The sequence below is a fragment of the Xenopus laevis genome, chromosome 7L, assembly GCF_017654675.1.
Source record: "Xenopus laevis strain J_2021 chromosome 7L, Xenopus_laevis_v10.1, whole genome shotgun sequence".
In the NCBI taxonomy this organism is placed as follows: domain Eukaryota; kingdom Metazoa; phylum Chordata; class Amphibia; order Anura; family Pipidae; genus Xenopus; species Xenopus laevis.
In genome coordinates this window covers 65,968,694-65,993,088 of record NC_054383.1, presented here as the reverse complement: position 1 = coordinate 65,993,088, position 24,395 = coordinate 65,968,694, and the positions used below count along the sequence as shown (strand labels likewise).

At 37.1% G+C, this 24,395-nt stretch overlaps 1 protein-coding gene across 1 annotated transcript; it reads right to left on the bottom strand.

Moving 5' to 3' along the window:
- Positions 1-354: 354 nt before the first annotated feature.
- Positions 355-21,614, bottom strand: tmem72.L (transmembrane protein 72 L homeolog). The gene is made up of 5 exons (XM_018225623.2): positions 21,345-21,614; positions 3,878-3,944; positions 3,281-3,352; positions 2,080-2,219; positions 355-1,359 (listed from the first exon to the last, which is right to left on the bottom strand). The coding sequence occupies exons 1-5, from the start codon at positions 21,412-21,414 to the stop codon at positions 893-895; spliced, it is 816 nt and encodes a 271-aa protein (XP_018081112.1). The 5' UTR covers positions 21,415-21,614; the 3' UTR covers positions 355-892.
- Positions 21,615-24,395: the final 2,781 nt, after the last annotated feature.

Below are 24,395 nucleotides of genomic sequence, written 5' to 3'. Positions count from 1 at the left end.
AGGTATGTAAATATAGCATTCTGGCTTGAACTATTGTGGCTAATCTATTGGCAATAAAATGCCTCCGTAGCTTTCCTTCTCCTTTAGGGCTCTTACAGATGAGTGTTTCTACCTGCGCTCCCCTGCGTTCCGTTTTTCTGCGTTCAGCCGCAGGGGAGCGCAGGAATAGACGCATTACATTTTTTCCAATGGGGCTGTACTCACACAGGCGCGTGTAGGCACCGAACGCAGGTTGAGATGCAACATACTGCATGCTGCAGACTATGTTATTATTATAATAATAATAAAGTCTAAGGATTGCAAAACTTTGTGTTCCATTGTTTCTGTCGAAATATACCTTTTGGTCAGTATTGATTATATGGCGTTTTATTTAGTTATATGTAAGTTCTGAACACTGCAGTAAAGCAAATATAAGATTTTCTGTAGTCCTCTTAATAGAATGTTGATGTCAATGTTTCTTACTGATACCCACCTAACAGAACAAGAATTTACCATAAACAAACACTGCATATTCATTTACGTAAAAGGAAAGTAGATGCAAGCAAAGAAGAGTATTTTGGTTGTTGTGGTTCTTCATGAAGAGACTGTGGTTATCAAAATGATTGTGTTATGCTAAAGTTTTAGGGAAATGTCAGATCACAAAGAGATAAACATGCTTAAATAGCTTATAGAAAAAGCTATACATGAAGAATATATATGGTATCCTGCAGTTTAAGAAAATAAAAATAACAGAAACATGTCTCACAAAGACACTGGAATGTAGTACAAAATGCTATGCATCAAAATATACAGGAAATAACTAGAAGTCCTGTGCTATATACAGTATGTGTTCATTTTGTACTGAGGTTTGGCATGTCAGCCAGTATATATATTATTAGCACATATCTTGCTGTTAGAAGAGGCCTATATTTACAGGCAAAGTGTTATGATGCTGCTTAGGCTCTGTTGGTATAATGGGAGCTGTGTCTGATACGGTCTCCTCTTGCTCACTTTCTTGATCCTCCACCATCCCATCCTCGACAGGGATAATGCTGATTACATTTTCTTTAAAATGCACTTGTTTCTTTACAGCATTAATATCAGTCAGATTGTGCAAGTGGTCAGAGTCTGTTTTCTGGGGACACTGATGGTTCCGTTTGACTTTCAATATACTTCTCATCTGTGTAAGAAGAGAGTCTTTTTTTGTCTTCAGAGAGCTATTAAATGTATAGGTTTGTTCTGTATCACCAGTTCCGGTCATTGCAATGGCTGTTCTGGATGGGTCAGAATAGCATTCTGACTGATTTATGAATTCCTTGTCAAACTTCTTTCTCTTGCTTAGAAGGAGATAGGCCATACCTGTTACAATAAGCATGGTGCCTGTGAGGGTGTAGAACAGAAGGGGTAAGAACCTGCAAAGCTCTTTGTACAAACACATACATATTTTCTTCAAAAACATCTGTTAATTAATGTAATGAAATGTAAATGCAAAACAGGAGCCTATGTTCTGAATATGGGAAAACATATTTCATTATTTCACCACTTCTAAAGATGCAAACAAATCTCCTTTTCCATAACAAATAGAACGACAGTAAGGGAAGAAAATGCATAATATTAGAAAGGGGCTGCTACATATAAAGAGTCTGGGGTCCTATCTACTCATCTACAAAAAGACCAGAAAGTGAGACTGAGGGGAAGGGATATAGGATATGAGTAATTTTAAAGAAACACGATGATTTGGCAAATAGTAAATCATAGCTGACTTTTGGCATAGGAAATTGACTGATCGCACATGGGACTGGCCAAATATATGAGAGAGTGTGGTTTTGTGCAGTTGTAGATTGGCTCTCAATATGGATGTCTGGGACAATCAGTGTAAAGTTGCACTAGAATTTGATAATCTAAATCACTTGGGTATTCTACAGATAAAAATGATTTCATTGTATGAAGAGATTGGTGCTTGTATGGGTAGTGTACAGCAATGATACTTACAAATATACTGGTAATTGTGATGATTGTAATGTAGACAGTTATGTTTCAAATTGGTGATGCCCAAGTATTTCCTACAATACTAGCCAGTAGACTCGGAATTTGACTTACCAGGAATAGTAACATGCCAGACCAAAACTGGGTGCAAAAAGCAAGCCACTGATAGCAGGCCATATCCCACAAATTTTTGAAATCCTCCCATGCGTCCTGTTTTGCCTAAGCACACATAGAGACGAGGCTCTGTCTGGCATCTAAAAGAGAGTAGAGCCTGTTTCATATGTTCTGCCATAACCATTTTAATAGGTTAATTTACCACTGTGTAATACTAAGGTGTAGTGAAGCCATGGAAATTCCACATTTCACCATCTCCGAATTTTTACACTTAACTGTGGTGAAAATTTGCCATGACCAAATTTCAGAGACAAAAAAAGTTGCTGTGAGAGAAATCGCCCATTGACTTGCATTTCAACAAAAAGTCGCCAAGACAAAAAAAGTCACCAAGACAAAATTTTTGCAAATTTTTCAGTGAAACGAAACGGGACAGATTTGCTTATCACTACTAAGGTGTAATGTGTAATCTTACCCATTAGTGTTGCTATGTTCCATCTCTTTTAGACAAGATTGATTTTATACATTTTTCCTCTTTCCTCTTGCTCTCTGTTGGAGCTTAAATTTTGGAACTGGAATGCATTTTTTTTCTCACATAGTACTGGTTTATATATTTAAACAATTAATGGAATGAACCCTGAATCGGGTTTGAATTGAGAGCATTTTTATTTTATTATTATTAGTACTACATACTGTATTTATAAGGCTTCAACATATTCCACCCACAGCTCTTTACAAGAAAAGAGTTTATATTTTATATTGAACATACTGATTCCATACAGATATACAACTGATACCTGGCCTGCTCAATAAAGCTTACAATCTAAAATATGATTTCAAATATTTTCTGTCTGTCTTTCTGCTGCTTTAAAAGGATTTGAATTAAAATTTCTCAGTTTTTATGTTGAATAAACCCAGGTATGTAGTAACTAAAGTACTGAGATACCATTGAACCATTTAGAATTCCTCAATAAGTGGGATTCAAACTCTTCTCCTGCAAACCTATCATTTAACAGTAGGCTGTTACAGGGATCTAGACTTACAACTTTATATGCTTGGTTTTATTATATTGGTGCAAGTTTAGGAGTCCTGACTGTAATCCTATAAAAATGATGTGGAAGAATTCTTTTGGCTTTGCATCCTGTAGGTTGGTTCGGTCATGGGAAATACAAAATAGAGCACAGAGGATAAAAGTGAATCTTACCTGAAGCATGATGTAAGGAATAGGTGTAAGAAGAAGGATCCCTCGCAGACAAATAATATGCTTGAACAAAATCTATTGCAGAAAAAAACATTGCAGTAATTGTGTAGTTGCAGTACAAACCCACTTGCAGTTGTAATCAAAGCCAGTTTACATTTTCATAGAAATTCCTGAAAATAGATAATATTGTAGCTAAAAGATTTCTGTTTATTGTCTGCAAAGATTACTGCAGGCCTTGTAAATGGTATTTCATTGTCAACATTTCTTCTACTACTACCTCACTAATTTGACCATTCACCTTCCTACCCCCCATAAATCAATAGCTTTTAGTTTTCCTCCTCCCCTTCCCCTTCTCATTCAATAAATAGCTATAACAATTACAAATATACACAAAATTGCCCAGTTCAAATTTTTCTGTTTTGATATTCAGTTTTTCGCTTTTATTTATCATTTGCATAGAACATAAATCATTTCCATCTGTGTGTGAATTTATCTTTTTAAACTATTTATCTTGTGTAAAAACTCAATCAATATCTGTGATTAAATTGGTGTCATGTAATGCATCATTGTACATAGGGCTAGTGCCAGTGTATTACTCACAATAAATAGTAGCCTAGACTGGGGAAATGCCCCTGTTGAAGAGTTTCAATTCCGACGCCAGTTGACACTAAAGAATGGAGGGAAAAATTAATGTTGTCAAAAATATCAATGCCATGACAGCTCTTAATCAACTCCACTTCACTCTTAATCAATTCCAATTTCACTCTACTTTTTACAAAGCATGATAAACATACCTGCAATTTTATCCCAGAAATTTACATTGTATACTGTAGCTTCCAGATATTTATAGAATAAGCACTAGTCCCAGTTATCAGGTAAATTTAGATGGTTTTCTGGAAGTTAGCCAGCCAGTATGTAGCCCCAGGCATTAAACAGCAGGTGGCAGTGTTATACTGCATAATATAGCTAGCACAGGATAAAGTTTAATACCTTTAATGGAATATTAGTGTGCAGGATGTCCGTTCAATCACCCTTGACCTTAAATCCGTAGTTCTTTGCCCTTAAATGCACATGTGTTTGTAACTTTAAGTAAACAGGTTCAGGATTTTACTGATTACCAGACAGTTATGTTTTTCGAGGCAGGTGAATAATGCTATAATGCTTTCATGGTCAGTGACAAGTATTTATATATAAATATATTAAAGGCAGATGGAAAATTAGTGTTAAGACTGCAGACAGTATCCTTGAATAGCAACATAGCTAAGCAAGTTATAAGGATGACATGCAAGTTTCATATGAGCTAAAGTAGACTAGTAGTTTTCCCAAAACAGTGTGAATTGACATAATCACCGAAATATGCAGATTTTCTTGTTCTGTTTTTTTGAGTCATGCAAAGCTGCATGTAAGTCTTTTATAACAAACAGCTAGCTGATTTAATTGGTACATACGTAAAAATATAATTCCACACCTTTTCTCTTATAAAACAATGAACTGTGCAGCACTGTTATTGCTCTTACTCATATAGCTATTTTACCCAGTGTATCACAAAAAACTATATATTGTCTTTACCTTTTTCCATCAGAGCCTTCTAACTTTCACAAATACTTAGGCTATGGTTACTTTTTAAGCTTATAGTCTTAGGGGGTTATTTACCAAGGTCTGAACTTATCTCAATATTGGCTGCTACAAACTCCGATGTAAGCCACTCGGGTTTTTAACGCTTATTTATTATTACATTTTCCCAAAAATTTGCTTTGCGGTAAAAACTCAGATTTCCACCATTTTTTTTGAGGTTTTACCCGTTTTTTTAAAAAAATTTTCACCTGAAACCTCAGATTTTTGCCCAAAACCTCAAAAAACTTTGGGGTATGACACGAGACCCAGCGCACATTAATATAATCATTGGGATTTCTCCCATTGACTTATATGCAACGTCGACAGGTCTGAGATGCTGGGATTTCAGATTCAGAGTCAGAGTCTTCCAGTCTCAGGGTTTAATAAATTCTGAAAAATTCGTGATTTTTTAAAAGCCCGATTTTATAAAAAAAAATCACAAATTTTTCGTGATTTTTTGCATTCGGGGCTTAGTAATTAACCCCCTCAGTGTCATCACATAAATACCCTCTCTTATTGTAAAATCATTTTATTTTGTACATTGGACGTTATTATGTTAGGTTTCAGCCGAAAACTCAGACTTTTGCCTGAAACCTCCGAAAACATTGGGAGACACAGCACACATCAAAAAATCATTGGAACTTCTCCCATTGACTAATACACAACCTCGACAGGTCTGAGATGCCGGGTTTTCAGATTCTGAGTTTTCCAGCCTCGGGGTGTAATAAATTCCGAAAAGCCCGATTTTATAAACAAAAATCACACATTTTTCATGATTTTTGCATTCGGGGCTTAGAAATAACCCCCTCAGTGTCATCACATAAATACCCTCTCTTATTGTAATAACATTTTTTTTTTACATTGGACATAATTATGTTAGGTTTCAGGTGAAAACTCAGATTTTTTCCTGAAACCTCCGAAAACATTGGGAGACACAGCACACATCAAAAAATCATTGGAACTTCTCCCATTGACTAATACACAACCTCGACAGGTCTGAGATGCCGGGTTTTCAGATTCTGAGTTTTCCAGCCTCGGGGTGTAATAAATTCCGAAAAATTCACATATTTTTTGTGATTTTTGCATTCGGGGTTAAGTAAATAACCCCCTAAAATGCAGTAAATCTAACCGCTATACCACCATAATGATATAGGCAAGGATTATGTCACAGCAAGTATTGTTTGCTGTTTTATAAATAGCCTATACCTTTAATATAGCCTAATAGCCTATACTTTTAATATACATTGCCTCATTGAGGCTTTTGGGACAAATCACTTTAGGAAGTTTATACACAATAGTGTAACTACCAGGGGAAGAGCAGATGCAATTTCATCTAGGCCCAGTGGAATCACCATACACTGCAAGTGTAAAGCATGTGCATGGCACATATTCAGATAGGGGGCTGAAGTCAGTCTTTACACCAGGGCCTGTGGTGCATTATTTACACCACAACATTACATACAATGCATATACAAATATGCAACAGGTGACAAATATTTGTATGAACCATTCACTTTTTAAAATATCCCCAGCCCGATGCCAGACACTTGCTGCAGCAGAGCCAACCACAAGGCAATTACTGCAACAGAGCTAAGGGGAGGGGGGACCCCTACTTAATGATTGGTACATGCTCCATTAAGGCAGGAGAGAAATACTTACCAGATAAAGATCTATGATGAAGCAAATGCTGCTCTTACCAGTTACAAAAGTGGTGAAGATTTTCTCACAGAATACAGTAGGTTCACTGAATGTGAATGTGAACTTATTTTTCAGAAAAGAAATTGGAGCAGAGAGGCCTATTGACACACTAATGTAAAAATATTGAAAGTTATTGTGTTTTTTTAAAGTTGGGTAATGTAATTGTGTGCATGTAAGCGCTTTGATCTTGTTGGAGTAATTTTCATATCATTTATTTGTTCTGCTTTAAGAGGATACCACCAGAGCTGCAGAACTAACCAGCGGGTAGTGCACCTTAACATGGGCTCATAAAATGCAAGGAATGCCTTTAGAGTTTCATTTGCTGTTTCCCCCCTATTTTCATTTATTTCTGCACTTCCTTGGACCACCCTTTTTGTTGCCCAAAAAATCCAATTTATGAAAACTGGCATAAGTCTAAATTGGATTGGCTTCTGAAATGTGTGACTTTTAAAGAGAGAGCAAGTGAGCATAGACATAATTCAAATAGATCATATGACATGCAACTTTGCCCTCCCTCAACTCTCTTGGTCTTCCATTGCTGTTGCCCACATATTACCTAAGAGCTACAGCTAATACGGGTATGGGATCTGTTCTCCGAAAACCTGTTATCCAGGAAAGCTCAGAATTATGGTAAGGAATTTTCCCCTTCTGAGGAAATGGGGTGACGTAGGAATTATCTGAGCAAAAATTTAACATCATGGAAGTGTGTCTTTTTTGGCGTCTTTTATTATGTAACTATGTCGTGAGCCAAGCAATATAAGCAAATTACCCAAAATTAACATTTAAACACAACCAAATCAGATATCCTAAAACAGTCAGCATATGAAAATAAATAAAAAACTACTCCCAGCAAGTAGGTACCAAGAGATGGCTCTCCAAATACTCAACAGCTCATATCTAACCCCAATCAGTAGACACAAAATGGGAAATCTGTCCTCAGATAACTGCCTAAGATGCTGCTCCCCAAAAGCCGATTTAAGACATAACCTTTGGTCATGTCCAAAAATACAAATCTTTTGGCAAGAGATAACTACATATGGTGGCCAGATGGCAGGAAAACCTATCCAGATGCAAATCAAATGGGCACTATTTAGTAATACCGCACAAAAGATACAGTAATCAAAACCTGAAAAAAAAATAATGGGGAGACTAGCGGTGACAGCTTGAAAAACAATACTACAACAATGGTTGACCTCTGATCCACCATCTATATTACTAATTAAACAAAAATTACACCATCTATTTCACATGGATTGGTTGGAATCAATTACCAGAAAAGAACAAAAAACAAAATTCTTTAAGGGCAGGACTACACAGACGATTCTGGCACGATTCAACACGCTGCGCAAAAACGCAGGCATCACGGTGGATGCAACAGAAATAAGTTAAGTAATTCTATTGTCGGATCATCAGAACGTTGATGCGACGCAACTGTCAGATGCAGACGCTGCACGCTGTGCATCGCGGTGGAATCGTCCGTGGAGTCCTGCCCAGCACATGGATAACATCGCTTCCACAACACATTAAATACCTGACGGTTTACACCTTTAGACAAACAACATGGTATGATGAAGAAACCCTAATAGAACTTCTGCTCATAATGGAGTCAACCCAATACTTAGACACCTGGCAACAGGAACAAGAAAGAATGAACTTCGCACCCCCCAAAAGAAATCAAATAAATAGATTATTGGCTACATACATTAAACCCAACATAGGGTCCTATACTAAATTTTGAGCTGAAGTTTTCATACTGTTATTTTATATTTTTGAAAAAATGTTGAGAACTTGTTCTTATTATAATCACTATGTACGAAACTGCATAATGGAAATATACTTTATTATATTATACTTTATTATATGAGAAAATTAAATAAAAACTTTAAAAAAAAATTTAACATTTAGGGGCAGATTTACTAAGGGTCGAATATCGAGGGTTAATTAACCCTCGATATTCGACCAGGAACTAAAATCGTTCGACTTCGAATATCGAAGTCGAACGATTTAGCGCAAATCCTGCGATCGAACCATCGAAGGATTATTCGTTCGATCGAACGATTAAATCCTTCGAATCGAACGATTCGAAGGATTTTAATCCAACGATCGAAGGAATATCCTTCGATCAAAAAAACGCAGGCAAGCCTATGGGGACCTTCCCCATAGGCTAACATTGAGTTCGGTAGCTTTTAGCTGCCGAACTAGGGGGTCGAAGTTTTTCTTAAAGAGACAGTACTTCGATTATCGAATGGTCGAATAGTCGAACGATTTTTAGTTCGAATCGTTCGATTCGTAGTCAAAGTCGTAGTCGAAGGTCGAAGTAGCCCATTCGATGGTCGAAGTAGCCAAAAAAACACTTCGAAATTCGAAGTTTTTTTAATTCGAATCCTTCACTCGAGCTTTGTAAATGTGCCCCTTAGAATTTTTGAGTCTTCTTTCAAATAAAAAAAAAGAAAACTTGAAAAAAAAAACTTGAATATTGAAAACCTGCTCACTTTATAGACCTGAAAAAAAACTGAAACAGTGAATTCCCATTCTAATCATTTTAAATCAGTCTGCAAAAATGTAACTTTTAGAAAATACTTGAGTTTAAATGTGTGTGCTTAATAAATTGCAAATAGTTTAGTTTCAGAAACTCAAATGTGAATCACTAACATGATTTTGTACTACTAAAGGCTCTGCAAGTATGTGTATCCTGAAAAATAGGTAATGTACAGTGTATTCCCTTTAAAAATGTAAAAGGTCTTCTTGCAGAGATTGAATAATTACTTCCAGCTAAGCATAATTTAATTCCCTGTAAGGTGCACTGACAAGCCCTCAGAATAATGAGCTGCTCCTTATCTGAAAGACTAACAGGCTGTAGCTTGGGGGATGTAGCAGTTTGTTTATACAGAGGGCTTCTTAGTATATTTGTTTTGATTGTGCTCATAAAAACCAGGAAGTGTGACTTTACTTTCATTTTCAGATTTTGCTTTGTTTGGAGCAAGAAATATCAAAAATCATCTAGTACATAATTATTAATTAAATCAGTACAAAAAATGTTTAGCACAAACCATATTCATTGAACTATTGTTAAAAAAAGGAGGCATACTGTCACTTTAATGTTAACAAATTGGATTGAGGTATTATGATATACTATGTACTACTCAATACAGCAATTCAAACACTGAAAAATGTATGTTATAACCTTTAAACTATGGAACTTTGCAATTGATCTTTTTTTACAGCCAGCGATGATTTAAACCATCATACTGAGTACATAGCTGACATTTATGTTAATTAATGGACTAAATGAATACTCATTATGCTTGATTTAAATGCGGAAACATGTTTGATTTCTCTTTTATAGTTTAATACAAGAGGTTTAAAGTATAAAGTGTCAATGAATATGAGAAACATATGGCAAGCTATTAAATTCCTCTGTATCAAATTGTCACTAACCTATTGGTGTCAGAGTGAAAAAGGTATTAATGGAAGTGAGTAAATGTGTAAATCTGTAAAACTGTTTACATGTGTTGGTATCTCTGTCTATGTCCTGAGGTTGTTCATTTAAGGAGGCCTACTTGTGTTTCCTTTTTTGACACAAACGTTCATTTTAATTATAGCCACATTTCCTAGTAATGCTGTAATAGAAGATTTTTTTAATAGTATTTGTATCCATAATTTCCACTGCTAGACCTTATTAATAAAATCTTCAATATTGTAACAATATATATTCCAGAAGGAGCTAATACATTACCAACAAAACACTGCTGAAACGCCTCTCATGATTAGAAGCACCTAAATTAGACAAACTGGTTTTGATCTGCAAATCTATTGTTAGTGCAATGTTAATGACGACATAAGGTATATCATAGACGAAGGACATGCACATTTTGTCTATTCAACGCCCCATTTTGCTGTCTAATGTGAAGTTTTCATTGTGGTTTTTAAATTCTCTGCAAATTACCACAAAGTTTGCAGGGATCCATAAGAATCATTTACTTTAATGATAGCTGTTCCCAACAAACTGAACTTTTGTAAGCTCTGCTTCATTGCAGCTGCCCGTGTATCCCAGGCCTTTTGTTGAAAACTAAAAATTGTTAGTGAAAAAACTGTGCAGAGCAGTTTGCAAAATATCCTCACTTTATGACTCTGCAGGAAAGCAGAGGAGAGCAGATCTTAGCAACTTTTGGGTTCCAGCTCCACCTAATAACAGCTAAGGACAGCATTTGAACCGTAAAGGGATGCTGAAATGTTTATACAGTGTATCTGTATGTCATATCCAAGGGCTTATTTACTATGAGGACATATGTATCCTAACTAGTCCCACATCCCTAAGTAGTACAGAAAGTCAAGTTGCTTTCTGATTTCCCTAATGGAAGGGTGTAGCAACACATCTTACTAAGACTCCTTAGTGGGATTTCTTTGAGTCATTCATAACAAAAGATATGGTGCAAGGTCAGAGAGACTGGAGTCCAATGAACTCTCTGCCTTTTTGTGGGCAATGCCCAGTGCATAGACTCCATAGACTTCCACTATAGACCTACTGACCTGGACCTGACCATGACCTGCTCACAGGCATTTAACTCCCAGTAGCTACGTGCCATCCTCTCCAAGCAACACTTTTGCACAAAAAATTTGCTGGGGGCCCAGGCCTCCCAGGTTACACCACTGACCATATCTATTGTCTCTATGCCAACTTAAATATCCCAACATAGAAATGCTATATGTGCCATTAGTGTGAGCCAACACCTTCAAAGAATTTCTGGAGAAATAAATTAAAGGGAAAAGACATGTATACACATATTCAGTTATGTACTATTCCCATAGGAGACATATTCTGTGAATACCAAGAATTTGCCAGTAAATTATATTCTTTAAAATATAAAATATAAAAATATAAAAATTTCCACATACAATTTTTAAATATTAAATGCTCATCTGTTCAACTTCATGCCGACTCCTTTCCCAGGCTGTGCAGGGAAGCTGGCCACAATCAGCACACTGCACTATAGGAGAGGAACCAATCAGCAGCTGATTTAACTTAACTTTAACTTAAGCCTGTCTTTGCTTGTGTAACTGCAGGGCTGTGATTGGCTATCCCCGTTCCTAATGTGCTTCTGTCAGGGACTTTTAGGACACGCCCACCCCTCATTTGAAACTTGGACAGCTACTGTAGCAGATATATAGGGAGCTCCAATAAATGACACATTTTTAAAGATAATATAAATTTTTAGCCCAAAGTAAAACCAGCACCATATATTATTCATTATTGCCTACAATATTGGGGTGTTCACTTATATGTCTACTTTAAACCAACCCCAGGGAAAATTAAATATTAGGTACACTGGCCCTTTAACAAAAAACTCCATAAATCTTGTTTCTTTGATCAGTTAAGTGAGAATAAGTTCAATTCCTATATTAAATCCAAGAAACATCAGCATAATAACTCATCTGAATGTGCATGTGGATTGATTTCACTGCTGCGCCTTTGAACAGCAATTAAACCACATGTTTCTTCAAGCAGGTACAATATTTTTTATTAAGTCCAGAAGAGTGGGTTTATATGAGAGCTGAGTACCCCAGAGCAATATAATAATCTGGACATCTAGGTTACAATAGAGTACAACCCCCTGCTGCATTTTATCACCCTCATAAACATGTAACTGATTTACTTTCACAGTTCTCAATGGGAGAATTGATTTCCAGATTAATTCGTTTGCTGTGGGCCAAGCAACAGATTTACATAAAACATATCTGCTCATAAACCTTGGGATGCTCCACTTCCTCAGCAAAGAAGCAAATTTAGTAGTTTTACAGATGGTTTGTATCACTTGTATCTGATTGACTCTATGCATTACATATGTACTTTGTTACTTAATATGAATGGAGTGTCAGATTTCTTCAGCTGCCACAAGGGTATAAGCAAAGTAATGTATCAAAACCTATATATATATATATATATATATATATATATATATATATATATATATATATATATATATATATATATATATATATATATATATATATATATATATATATATATATATATATATATATACTGTATATATCTATATATCTATATATATATATATATATATATATATATATATACTGTATATATCTATATATCTATATATATATATATATATATATATATATATATATATATATATATATATAAATATATATATATATATATATATATATATATATACTGTATATATCTATATCTATATATACTGTATAATGATACTGATGATAATGAAAACAAACTAAAATACTATACAAAAAAGTTTAGTAGTGCTTTACAATATCTAAAATTATGGTCAATCAAACCATTTTCAGGGATGTCAAGCATAAAGATGAAGGCCACTAGAGTGATGGAAATGTTGGATACTGCTAAGCAGAAGACTAAAGATATGAGAGAAGGGGCCTTAGGTTATAGGAGTGCTGCTCCCTCAGATTCACACATGCACACTGGAACATTCTCCCTTGCCGGTGGAAATATCTACTGCTAAATAAATCTTAGTTTAATATACATGCCCTTTTATGTTAATATCTAGTGATTATGCCACCCCCTCTTCCACTCTGAACTTAAAACGTTAGCATTTAAAACATGGAAATTTGGCATTTAAAGTTATTGGAGATGGCTTTTTGTCGCCTCTGGTAAGTCCTCTGTCAAAAAAAACACATAATTTCTTTCCTTCTATTGTGTATACATTGGCTTCTGTATCAGACTGCCTGTTTTCAGCATAAACCTCCAGGTCTAGGGCTTAAGCATGCTCAGTTTGCTCCTCTATCCCTCTCCCCCTCCTGCTGTAATCTGAGCCCAGAGCTATGAGTGAACAGGGAGACTTAGGTAGGAAGAGATGTCACACCAAACCAATATTTGCAATAAACTTCTTTTGGTAGCTTTCCTTTTCCTTTAAGGGTATACGTGGATTGCATATTTTTGAATCCTAAATGCATAACCCTATATTTATCAGCAGTGCATCTCATTTAGCTGCCCTGGTTGCCAGCTTATACTTATCAACAGCACTTAGCAATGCCATGAGCTACATGACTCACTGAAACTTGTGTATTATAAAACATTATTTACTCTCTATAGTAAAAAATAATATTAGAATACCATTAGAAGTGAGCTTCTTTACTCTCTCTCTATATACCATGTATATATATATATATATATATATATATATATATATATATATATATATATATATATATATATATATATATATATATTATTAACACACATGTTAATACTTACTTTAGGAAACGCTTATTGCTGTCTTAGTTGAACAATACCCTTCCTATTTTAAAACATTATCATTTTTTATTATTGACAATTATTATTGTCCTTTATGGAGGAATCTGGAACTTGGGGGAAATGTTCTGTGTAGCTTTATGGAGATTCTACATATACTGATCAACATCATTGAGCCTCCATAATGGATGCTCTGAATGAAACTGAGTGTGACAGACAATAACACCTATAAAGTTTTATAAAAATGAAATCATATTATAATAAGAGGGTCATTTTGTATTGATAGAATTTTTTAACTCAGCACTTGTAAAGCAATCCAAGGCACAGTGTACTAAAACTTATGATGTACAGTACAAGGGGACTTAAGTATTACTGCCCCTGGGTGCTCAAAACATTCCCTTTAGTTCTCTTTCACTTCCATTTTATGGCAGGGGCAGTGCTGCACTTTACCAGATTTTAATGTGGTGTGAAGAGCAAGGCAGTTCTGTCCTATAGCAGAAGGTAAGTACAGGGCCTGATGCTGTCTGCACAAGTGCTCCCGAACCTGTGTGTCTTACCATCACAGTCATAAATGACCAATAAGGTCTAAAGAATAGCATGGCAAGTCATTTGCATTAATGGAAGGTAGCCAGGACTTTGGCTTGAAAATAGTCAAATGTCCAAATAAAGGGTTGTTGGTGATCTGTACAGCTGATGAGGAATTTAGGGGGATATTTATCAAGGGTCGAATTTCGAATTGAAAAAACTTCGAAATTCGAATTAAAAAAGACAAACTGAAATTACATTGAAGTTTTTTTTTTTTTGGTCGAATAGGTCCGTTTTTGATCGAATAAGTCTGTATTCGGCTGAATTTGAATCGATTGAATCAAAGGAATATCGCATTCTATCAAATTCGATTTGAAGTTTTCCAAAAAAAAACTTTGATTTTTTTAAAGTCCACCAATTGACTCCAAATAGGTTCTAGGAGGTGTCCCATAGGCTAAAACAGCAATTCGGCAGGTTTTAGATGGACGAATGGTCGAAGTCGAATTTTTAGAGACAGTACATGATACATTTCTAAATTTTTTTCAAATTTGAATCGAATTTGGACTATTCCCGAGTCGAAGTACAAAAAAAATTCGAAATTCGATTTTTTTTCATTCGAAAAATTTACCTCAACCTTTGATAAATCTGCCCCTATATGTTCTGCTTCCAATCAAGTTGCTCTGTGCCAACAACTCCACTGTGTCAGTAAATCAAAATAGTAAAGGAAGGAGAACTCCAGCTTAAATCATTACCATAAATATGACTGAACTACATACCTCCCAACATTTTGGAAATAAAAAGAGGGTCAAATTTTTTTTTTGACCATGTCCATTTTTGTAGCCACACCCCCTAATTACCATGTTCATTTCACAAAATTTGGCAGGTTATGAAAGTTTGAACATACATTTGTGTTTTTTTTCGGTTATTACAGTTTTGCTAATGAAGTTGAATTGCCCTTTTTAGGAGAACTAAACCCCCATTTAATCAAAAATCCCCATCCCCTTCCGTCCATTGACCCCCCTCAATGCTTTCTCCCTCCTACCTTGGATAACAATTATGCAGAGTATCGCAGCAGAGCTCTTTGGCGGCATCTTCTGTATCTTCGAATACTCTTCTTTTCCTTCGGCAATCCTCTGAGGTTTTCGCGCATGTGCAGTAGGCCGAATACCAGAATGGTCCCAACTGCAGATGCGCGAAAAAGCTCACTTCTGCGCGGAACCAGAAGATACGGAAGATGGCACCGGAGAGCTCCGCTGTGCTACTCTGCATAATTATGCCAAGATACATGACAGGGATATTTTTTCCACTGAGTTACTAAGGAGGGAGAAAGCATTGAGGAGGGCCAATGGACGGAAGGGGATGGGGATTTTTGATTAACGGGTGGTTTAGTTTTCCTTTAAGCTGTGAGTCTAACTGCTCCCAAGGGACCTGTTATCTTATATTGTTACAATTACTTATTTGCTTATCTCAAAACTGTTACAAAATTATCTTATCTGTAACTGTGGCTGTTCTGGGCTCTCTGCCAAAAGCCAATTAAGTTAGAAACTTTGTTTCTTTTTCTGGCTGTTCAGTGCAGAGGAAAAAATGGACTTTCCAGTACAAAAGAGGGACTGCGGGTTGAGATGTCAAAAGAGGGACTGTCCCTCTGAAAATGGGACAGTTGGGGGGTATGTTTATTGTTGTGAGTAACAAAGGAAACTTAACTATTTGTACTACTTCGCACAGTATTTCTGCACATGTTTAGCATTGCTCAGAATCTGGGGCAAAATGGAACTTTTAAATGTTTTCAGCTGTTCAGGTGGGATAGTACGTATACCAAATCCAGAATTCAAAAAATGCAAAGCATGTACATTTGCTTTCATGCACAAACATGTTCAAAATCAAATGCCCTTTGATTCTAAATTGACCCAGATTATTTGCTGGATTTGGAGTAGGGACTATGCCACCTTAATGGCTGAAAACATTTGTAGTTTCTATTTTGCCCCAGATTCTGAATAATTCCAAATATGTCCATATCCGGATATATTCAAGAAGTTAATATCCTCTGTTTAACCAGCACACATCAAGGAATGTAATGCAGATTCTGAGCCTTTTTCTTTTGTTCAATAATGAATTTGCAGAGTTTGCATCATAGGATTAAGGGATCAACATGCCACATACTACTTAAAAATGGTACGGTTTATTTATTTAACCTCTTGACTGCTTAAAATGATTAAAAATGTGTATTTATGCAGGAATAATTTGGCCCTGAGGTACTTTTTATAGGGATGGCTCAATAGACCACATATTGTTCCTGAAATTAATTCTATGGTAGTTCAGTTTAAAGAACTAGTAAAAACAGAAAATAATTTCTTTGAAACATTTAGGGGCCTATGTATTTATTAAGCCTCAAAATTTTCTGATCGAGTTTTAAAGGGTAAAATTCGACTTTTTACAGGCATAAAAACCTCAAATTTTTAGAGATACTCCAAAGCTGCTAAAAATCCGAATTCGAAAATGCTCAATCTCAAACTTGTCGGGGTCATGTAGATATCAATGGCAGATGTCCCTGAAGTTGTTTCTTGACATTGTCATCCGTGTTGGTTTTCGTCCAATAATTGGATAAATTTGAGTTTTGGAGTGTCATTTGTCCAATTTAAAGGAGAATTCAACTGTTAACTAAAAAAAAAAACCCTACCCCCATACCCTACATAGACCCCCTCCCTCCTCCCCCCGGGGAAATGCCCCTAACTTTTTACTTACTCCTCGATGCAGATTCAGGGATCGCAGTTCACAGCAGCCATCTTGCGGATCATCGTGTCTTCTTCCGGCGCTTCGGTAATTTCTGTCCATTTCGGCACATGCGCAGTTGGACACGACAACTGCGCATGTGCCGAAATGTACAGAAATTACCGAAGGGCCGGAAGAAGAGACGAAGACCCGGAAGATGGCTGCCGAGAACTGCGATCCCTGAATCCGCACGAGGGGTAAATAAATAGTTAGGGGCATTTCCCGGGGGAGGGGCTAGGCTGGGGGGAGGAGGGAGGGGGTCTACGTAGGGTAGGGGGGTAGGGTTTTTTATATTTAACAGTTGAATTCTCCTTATAAACTGGACAAATGACACTCCAAAACTCAAATTTATCCAATTAGGGTAGGGTTTAATTCTTCTTTAAATTGACACACAAATTGACACACAAAAAGTTTTTTGGCATGGACTTGTCAAGAAAAATGATTGATAAATGAATTAAATTCGTGGATGGCAGTTAGGTCGACTGTTTCAATAAAAAAAAATTTGATTTGTTTGAGTTTTAGTAAAAATCCCCCTTAAAAGGATACTGTCATTGGGAAACATGTTTTTTTTTTTTTTTAACACATCAGTTAATAGTGCTGCTCCAGCAGACTTCTGCACTGAAATCCAGTTTTCAAAAGAGCTAACAGATTTCTTTATATTTAATTTTGAAATCTGACATGGGGCTAGACCTGGGGTCAGCAACCTTTACTATCAGAGAGCCATTTTGCCCCCTTTTTCAATAAAGAAAAATAGTCTGGAGCTGCAAAACATTACACAGCTTATAAACTTTTAAAAGTTTTAACTTTTTCTTAATTTTAACTGTTACAACAACAGAATACAACAAACAGAAGTGCAGTGTGTATGAGTAGGCCTACTTTGAAATAAATGAAACACTGAATAGCCCTATTAAATGCTAGTGTTCTCATCTGTTTAATGTGAATTCTGTTTCTGAAGCTGCATGCTGAATTTCCCTCTCTTGTCTTGAGTGTGTGACTGCGGTAAGGACAAGGATGAATCATCTTGCTGCTGCCTGTCACTCCTGGGACCTCTATACAGCCTGCTGGCCGCTTCCTGAGTGTGCGACCGCAGTAAGTTAACCGTTAGCTTACCGCGTTCGCACACTGAAAAAGCCGACAGCAAGTGCGAGGGCTGTATAGATGATGTGAGAGGTAAAGCCGCAAGACAGAGCTGCAGCAAGCAGGATGTAGAGCCGCATGAGGCTCTGGAGCCGCGGGTTGCCTACCCCTGGGCTAGACACAGTGTCAGTTTCCCATCTGCCCCAATCATGTGACTTGTGCTCTGATAAACTTCAGTCACTCTTTACTGCTGTACTTGGAGTGATATCATCCCCTCCCTTTCCCCTCCAGCAGCCTAACAACAGAACAATGGGAAGGTAACCAGATAACAGCTCCCTAACACAAGATTACAGCTCCCTGTTAGATATAAGAACAGCACTCAATATTAGAAATCCAGGTCCCACTGAGACACATTCAGTTACATTGAGTAGGAGAAACAACAGCCTGCCAGTAAGCAGTTCCATCTTTATGAAAGTGCATGACCAAGCAAAATGAACTAAGATGGCTGCCTACACACCAATATTATAAATTTAAAAAATACACTTGCTGGTTCAGGAATTAAATTTTATATTGTAGAGTGAATTATTTGAAGTGTAAACAATGTAATTCAGAAATAAAAACCAAACCATAAAAATCATGACAGAATCCCTTTAGTATCTGTTGATGCAGCATTTTCAAATAAAAATATTGGTGATAAATGTCCTATTTTATGAGAGAAATGTTTTAATTTCATAACTCTGTATAGCTAGTTTGTTGTTATCTGCTGTGTAAACATTCTTTTTTTGCCCTACTTAGCTTAAATGACTGCCCCATGGTTACTTCATACAGCCCCTCTTCAGCCACCCAGCATGTCAGTACTCTCCAGAACTGCCAGTACTAGAGCTAGTTAAAGAGATGCAAGGATATTACTATAAGAGTCTGGCCACACAAGCAGATTTGGGGGGGATTAGTCGCCCCAGCAACAAATCTCCTCTTCTTCGGAGCGACAATTTCCCCAAACTGCCTTCCCCCCACCCTCCGCCGGCTAAAATGAAAAGCGCTGGCTGCAATACACACACATCGCTTCATTTTCCGAAGTCGTCCGAAGTTGCCTCACTAGGAAACTTTGGCCGACCTCATTTTAGCCGGCGGAAAGCAGGGGAAAGGCAGTTCAGGGAGATTATCGCCCCAAAGAAGAGGAGATTTGTTGCAGGGGCGACTAATCTCCCCGAATCTGCTCATGTGGCCACACCAGTGTCGGACTAGGACACCAGGGGCCCACCCGAAAATCTTAAACCAGGGGCCCACCAAAAGACCTTAGATCAGGGGCCCACTCTCAGTACTAATATTCCTCTCCTCACGCAACCTCTATTCTGCTAGTCTCTTTTCTTTACATACAATAATCTATTATTCAATCTATTTAGTCTCTTTGTTCTCATAGAAATAGGCAATGGTCATGAAATATGCCAAATATTTTGAAGCAGGAGGGCCCACTGACACCTGGGCCCACCAGGAGTTTTCCTGGTGTCCCTGTGGGCCAGTTCAACACTGGGCCAGACCCTTAGATGTTCAGATATTTTGCATATTACACTGTGGCAAACCAGACTGGTTGACCTTGAGTAATTTAGTTGCTAACATTTGAAATGGTTACTTTACTGACTTAAAGAAGAACAATTAAAGGCCTGTTAATGTTTACACAACTGTCATCAGATAAGCAAAAGACAAACCCATACCGCGCCAGCAACATGGTAAAGTGAAAATTTTAAAAAGTTAGAATTGTATGTTATTTGTTTATTCGCCATATGCAAATAAACTATTGTACTATTGTAACATATGTTCTATTTTAAATTAGGTAGGTTAAGGCTAATGCCTCATTTTCAGGCTGTGGGAAAAAACGCAGGCTGAGAATCAACCCCTACACTGGCATCAGCCTTCTTCCTTGCCTGTACCCTGCACTGAGAGCCATAATTGCAATTAACCCATTTATGTTTTTGTGTAAGGACTAAAACCATTGTTTTATTAAACGTATTGAAATAGGCTGCCATGAACAAGCAGATGAATCTCTATACAGTATTGTGTTAATTTGTGTTAATAGTTTGACCACCAGTTACAAAGCCGTTCTTAAACAGTAGTAGATCGCATTCTTTTGTTAGTTTAAACACTCCACTGGACCAGCCAGGACTGCCCTTAGCTCATAGTAAGTTTACAAATATATATAAAAAAAAATATTAATGTATCAGACATTTGACCATTGTGCCAAGAATGCTTATATTAATTTACCAGGCAAAACCAGCATCCCCATCTTTAACAAGAAGAGTTATGAAAAGCATTTACTGATTAAAACATTTCATTTGGTCCTTTGTAGACCTGCTAAGGCCCATGGCATACCAGGTACTGTATTGTATGCATCTGGGACAGGCAGGGCTCAGTGTTTGTCACCCCTGTTTACTGCTGCAGGGCAAAACTGGTCAAAATATCCATATGCCATAGGCCACATATGCGAAACAAAAATTTTATATATCCTTGTGATTTCTATCTGCAAAAAAATCCTGAAATGGTTTCTAGATTGCATTTTAGAAGATGCAGGCTTTGTTACAACTAATTATAACTAATTAACTAATTATAACTAAAAAGAAGTGTCCCTGTATTTTCTTATTTGTGGAAAGACACCCAACCCTCTCTTAAAATTATTTGCTGTATCTACATATACAGAATTTTCAGGGAGATAATTTCCTGTCTTAGCTCTTCTGAGTCAACCATCCTTTTTGTTTTTTAATATTTAACCTCTCATCTCTGTATATCAGCTCCCAGGAAATGTGTTTCCTTGGATACAAATATTATATTCTACGAACATACATCCAATATTATAACTAGTGTACATTCTGTCCTGTCTTTCTTGATAAAAATCTTCTTCTTATACTGTATCTATATTCTATACTGTAAGAAAAAATTATACTATACGTATTATAATTAAACTCCCATAGACTACAATGAGTGAAAAATTGATGCGTGTCAAAAAAATTATAATCTGTTAGCTGTTAGGAATAATGACGTCTTCAGTTGTGTTTTGCATTTAAGCTTATAGTTTATAACATTATGTAACTACTACATGTATTACATTAAAAGAAAATATTACACTAGAATCATGCTTACCTGCAGCTGTAGATATCCCTAGGAACCTGCAGATGCCATCCAACACTGCCCAGCCTTTGCTGCACTGCATTTTAGTCACCAGAACATTCAGATGTCCATAAAGCTCAGGCACATCAAACCTGGGCTCAAAAAAGTCATGTTGTTGGGATGTTTTGAAAACAAGACATCCAGAGAGGTGAGACTGAGCAGCAGGTTCTTTCCACTTACATCTGGTCTCTGCTGTTCCCCACAGTACATTCCATGACTTCAACCCCCCCCCCTGTATGTTTTAGTTTGTGGCATTGCTTTGTTTAATAATTACCAGCACAAAGCTGCAGGGAGGTTTCCCTACATGCTTTAAGGATTTAAATTGTTCAGGCATTAACACTTTCATTGTTTTATTTTTACGACATTTAGTACTAGAACTATTTACATACAGTAAGACACTGTACCTTTGTGAATATTAACCACTCGATTTCACCCTGGCTGAACTTCACCTTCAATGTATACTTGAATTATTTTTTATTTATTATATATATTATTGTTATGTCTCAGAGACATTTCCCAGACAGGCTATAAATAAATATAATGTTTGGACTGGCAAACACAGATTGCAGGGTATTTTTTATTGTTATATTTTTTTTTTTTACAAAATGTACAGTTATTACAAAATATGCAAGTACTATTGGTAATTGCAATTAAATGATACTAGCAAAGGTAATTTCCATTGATCAATCAAGGATTTGTGTGGGGCATTTATATATAAAATTCAGAACAAACTAAATTCATAATAGCCCAATGAGCACTACCTTGACAGAGAGAAGTAGACCCACACCCATCCTCCCCATGTATAGGTCCACTGACACATTACCGGCAATGAAGATCTGCCCAAAATTAATGTAAAAGCATACTTTTTTTGGGCCTATATTTACTCCAGTTAGCTGTACTCAGGTTGATGCTGTGTCTGTCAGTGAAGCTACACACATGAGAGGATCTGCTTCTCTCCGCTAGGTGAAGAGCTGGGTTGGGCTGTGTGCCCTCAGCCAGGTCCGGACTGAGAATTAAAATAGGCCCTGGCATTTCAGGTACACAGAGGCCCAATCAGCCCACTAAATACTGACTTTCTATGGCACCTTATAGCAGCAGAACCCACAGATTGCCAGTCCGGTCCTGCCCTCAGCCTAAGGATAATAACACACAGGTTGATTTTAAGATGATTGAAAAGAGCATTGCATCCTGTGGCTTCCATTTAGTTGAATTGGAAATTCCAGAAAGCAAGGTGGAAGAACTTTTTTGGCCTGAGAATGTTTAGCAGACCATTTTCAGATGAAAAATTGCTAACATCTTCCCTGTGCAGTGTTTGCCATTGATGTCAATTTGAGATGTGGAACCAATCATGGAACTTTTCAGTTTGCTGACATATACTAGGCTGAAAAACTCCCTGCATGACATTAGTTTAATGTGGTATATGAGTAGTAGCTATATACGTTTTCTATTCCTGAAAGAAAACCCCCCTGGAATGTTTAGAACTATAGATAACCAAAATAAACACATGGAAGAATAGTTCTATTCAAAACATGCTCATTTATTAGCACAACAAACCTACATAAAGCTGGCCATAGACGCAAAGATAAGATCATTTGAATTCGGACTTCCCCATCTCCCGACCTGCCACTAATCTTCAGCTTAAATAAAGTAGTAGAAGAACAGATCAGCCGATGTTCTGCCCCTGACAGCAATCTTACGAAAGTTTATGTCCAACAAAGCTGGTGACAGTCTCCCACTCAAAATCGTCCGATCGGCAATACATGCAGAGATATCGGCAGCCGACAGAATTCTTTTAATCTGTCAGATCGACTGAACGACCGATCTCCGTGGGACGAAAAATGTTGGGATTCTCCACAAGTTCCAAAAATCGTACGAATCGAGGTTTTGTATGATCGGATCTTTGCGTCTATGGCCAGCTTTAGCCATTCTTTATGTTCAGTCATTATATGGACCTTATCTCTTGGTCATTAAGGTTCGAAAAAACCTGACTAATATTTTATGCAACTCTTAGTTCTAAGGCCAAGAGCAGACATTGGCTCAGCTACTCTCAGCTTGTGTATTTTTTCAAGCTTAGAGAAGCAGATCTGCTCTGTGCCCCATCTCAATTCATTTGAACTGCTTCTACTTGTGTCCAGTCACATGGAGTGGAAGTTGGCCTGAAATGCCGGCTTTCATGTATTCGGGTCAACCTCCACTCCCCTCTGCTGCATGTGACTGAACGCAAGTGGATCTTATTTATATCAATGGAGATGGGGAATGGAGCAGATCCAGTTTTCTCAGCCTGAAAAAAAAATGTCGGCTGAGAGCAGTGGAGCAAATGCCCTTGGCTGAAGGCTAAAGCCAGACATGGTTGTTTTATGGTTAGCGTATAAGCACTACTTCATTTCTCTTCACTGACAGGCACTGCACCAACCTGTGTGCAGATAAATAGAGTAGATGTGCCTGTCAGTGCAGAGAAAGAAATTAGTGGATGGGAAGCACAGCTCTTTTTACGGTATCCTATTTTGTATATAATGTTACATTTTTTTATTTTTTTTTTTATGAAAAGAAAGGGGAAAAGAAAATGGGAAGTTTATTAGTTCAATGTTTCTGCCCTTCCTAAATCTTGAGAAGGAGCAGAGTGCAGCATTTGCTGCCACCCCCTAACTTGTGTGTCTTTATGGTGCACAAGTTAAGGGGGACAGGTGGGGGCAGAAGGGGGATACACCCATGTGCCTCCCCCTCCAGCTTTTCGCCTATTCAATGCTGATAAACATGGTCAGCATTTTAATTGTAGGGTTAACTGCAGGTCTCTGCACTCTGTTATGTAGCATAGAGCCCTAGGGTAATTCAAAAAGATCAGAAGGCAGTGTGCAAAGTGCAAATAAATTACAGGTTGCAGGCTTTTTTTGCACTTTTGCATACTGTCTTCTGTTCTTCTGTTACATAAATGGCCTCTTATATCTGACAACTTGGGTGGAGTTTCATGGGACAGTCATGTTATCATATTGGGCCACATTTGGTTTGTGCAAACTATTTTTCTTT

Coding starts and splice junctions, on each gene's coding strand:
- tmem72.L (XM_018225623.2), bottom strand. CDS start 21,414: ATGCAGTGCAGCAAAGGCTGGGCAGTGTTGGATGGCATCTGCAGGTTC. Junction 3,353..3,877: donor AGTCTAGGCTACTATTTATT/GTGAGTAATACA, acceptor TTTCTGCAATAG/ATTTTGTTCAAGCATATTAT. Junction 1,360..2,079: donor CTGGCATGTTACTATTCCTG/GTAAGTCAAATT, acceptor ACACCCTCACAG/GCACCATGCTTATTGTAACA.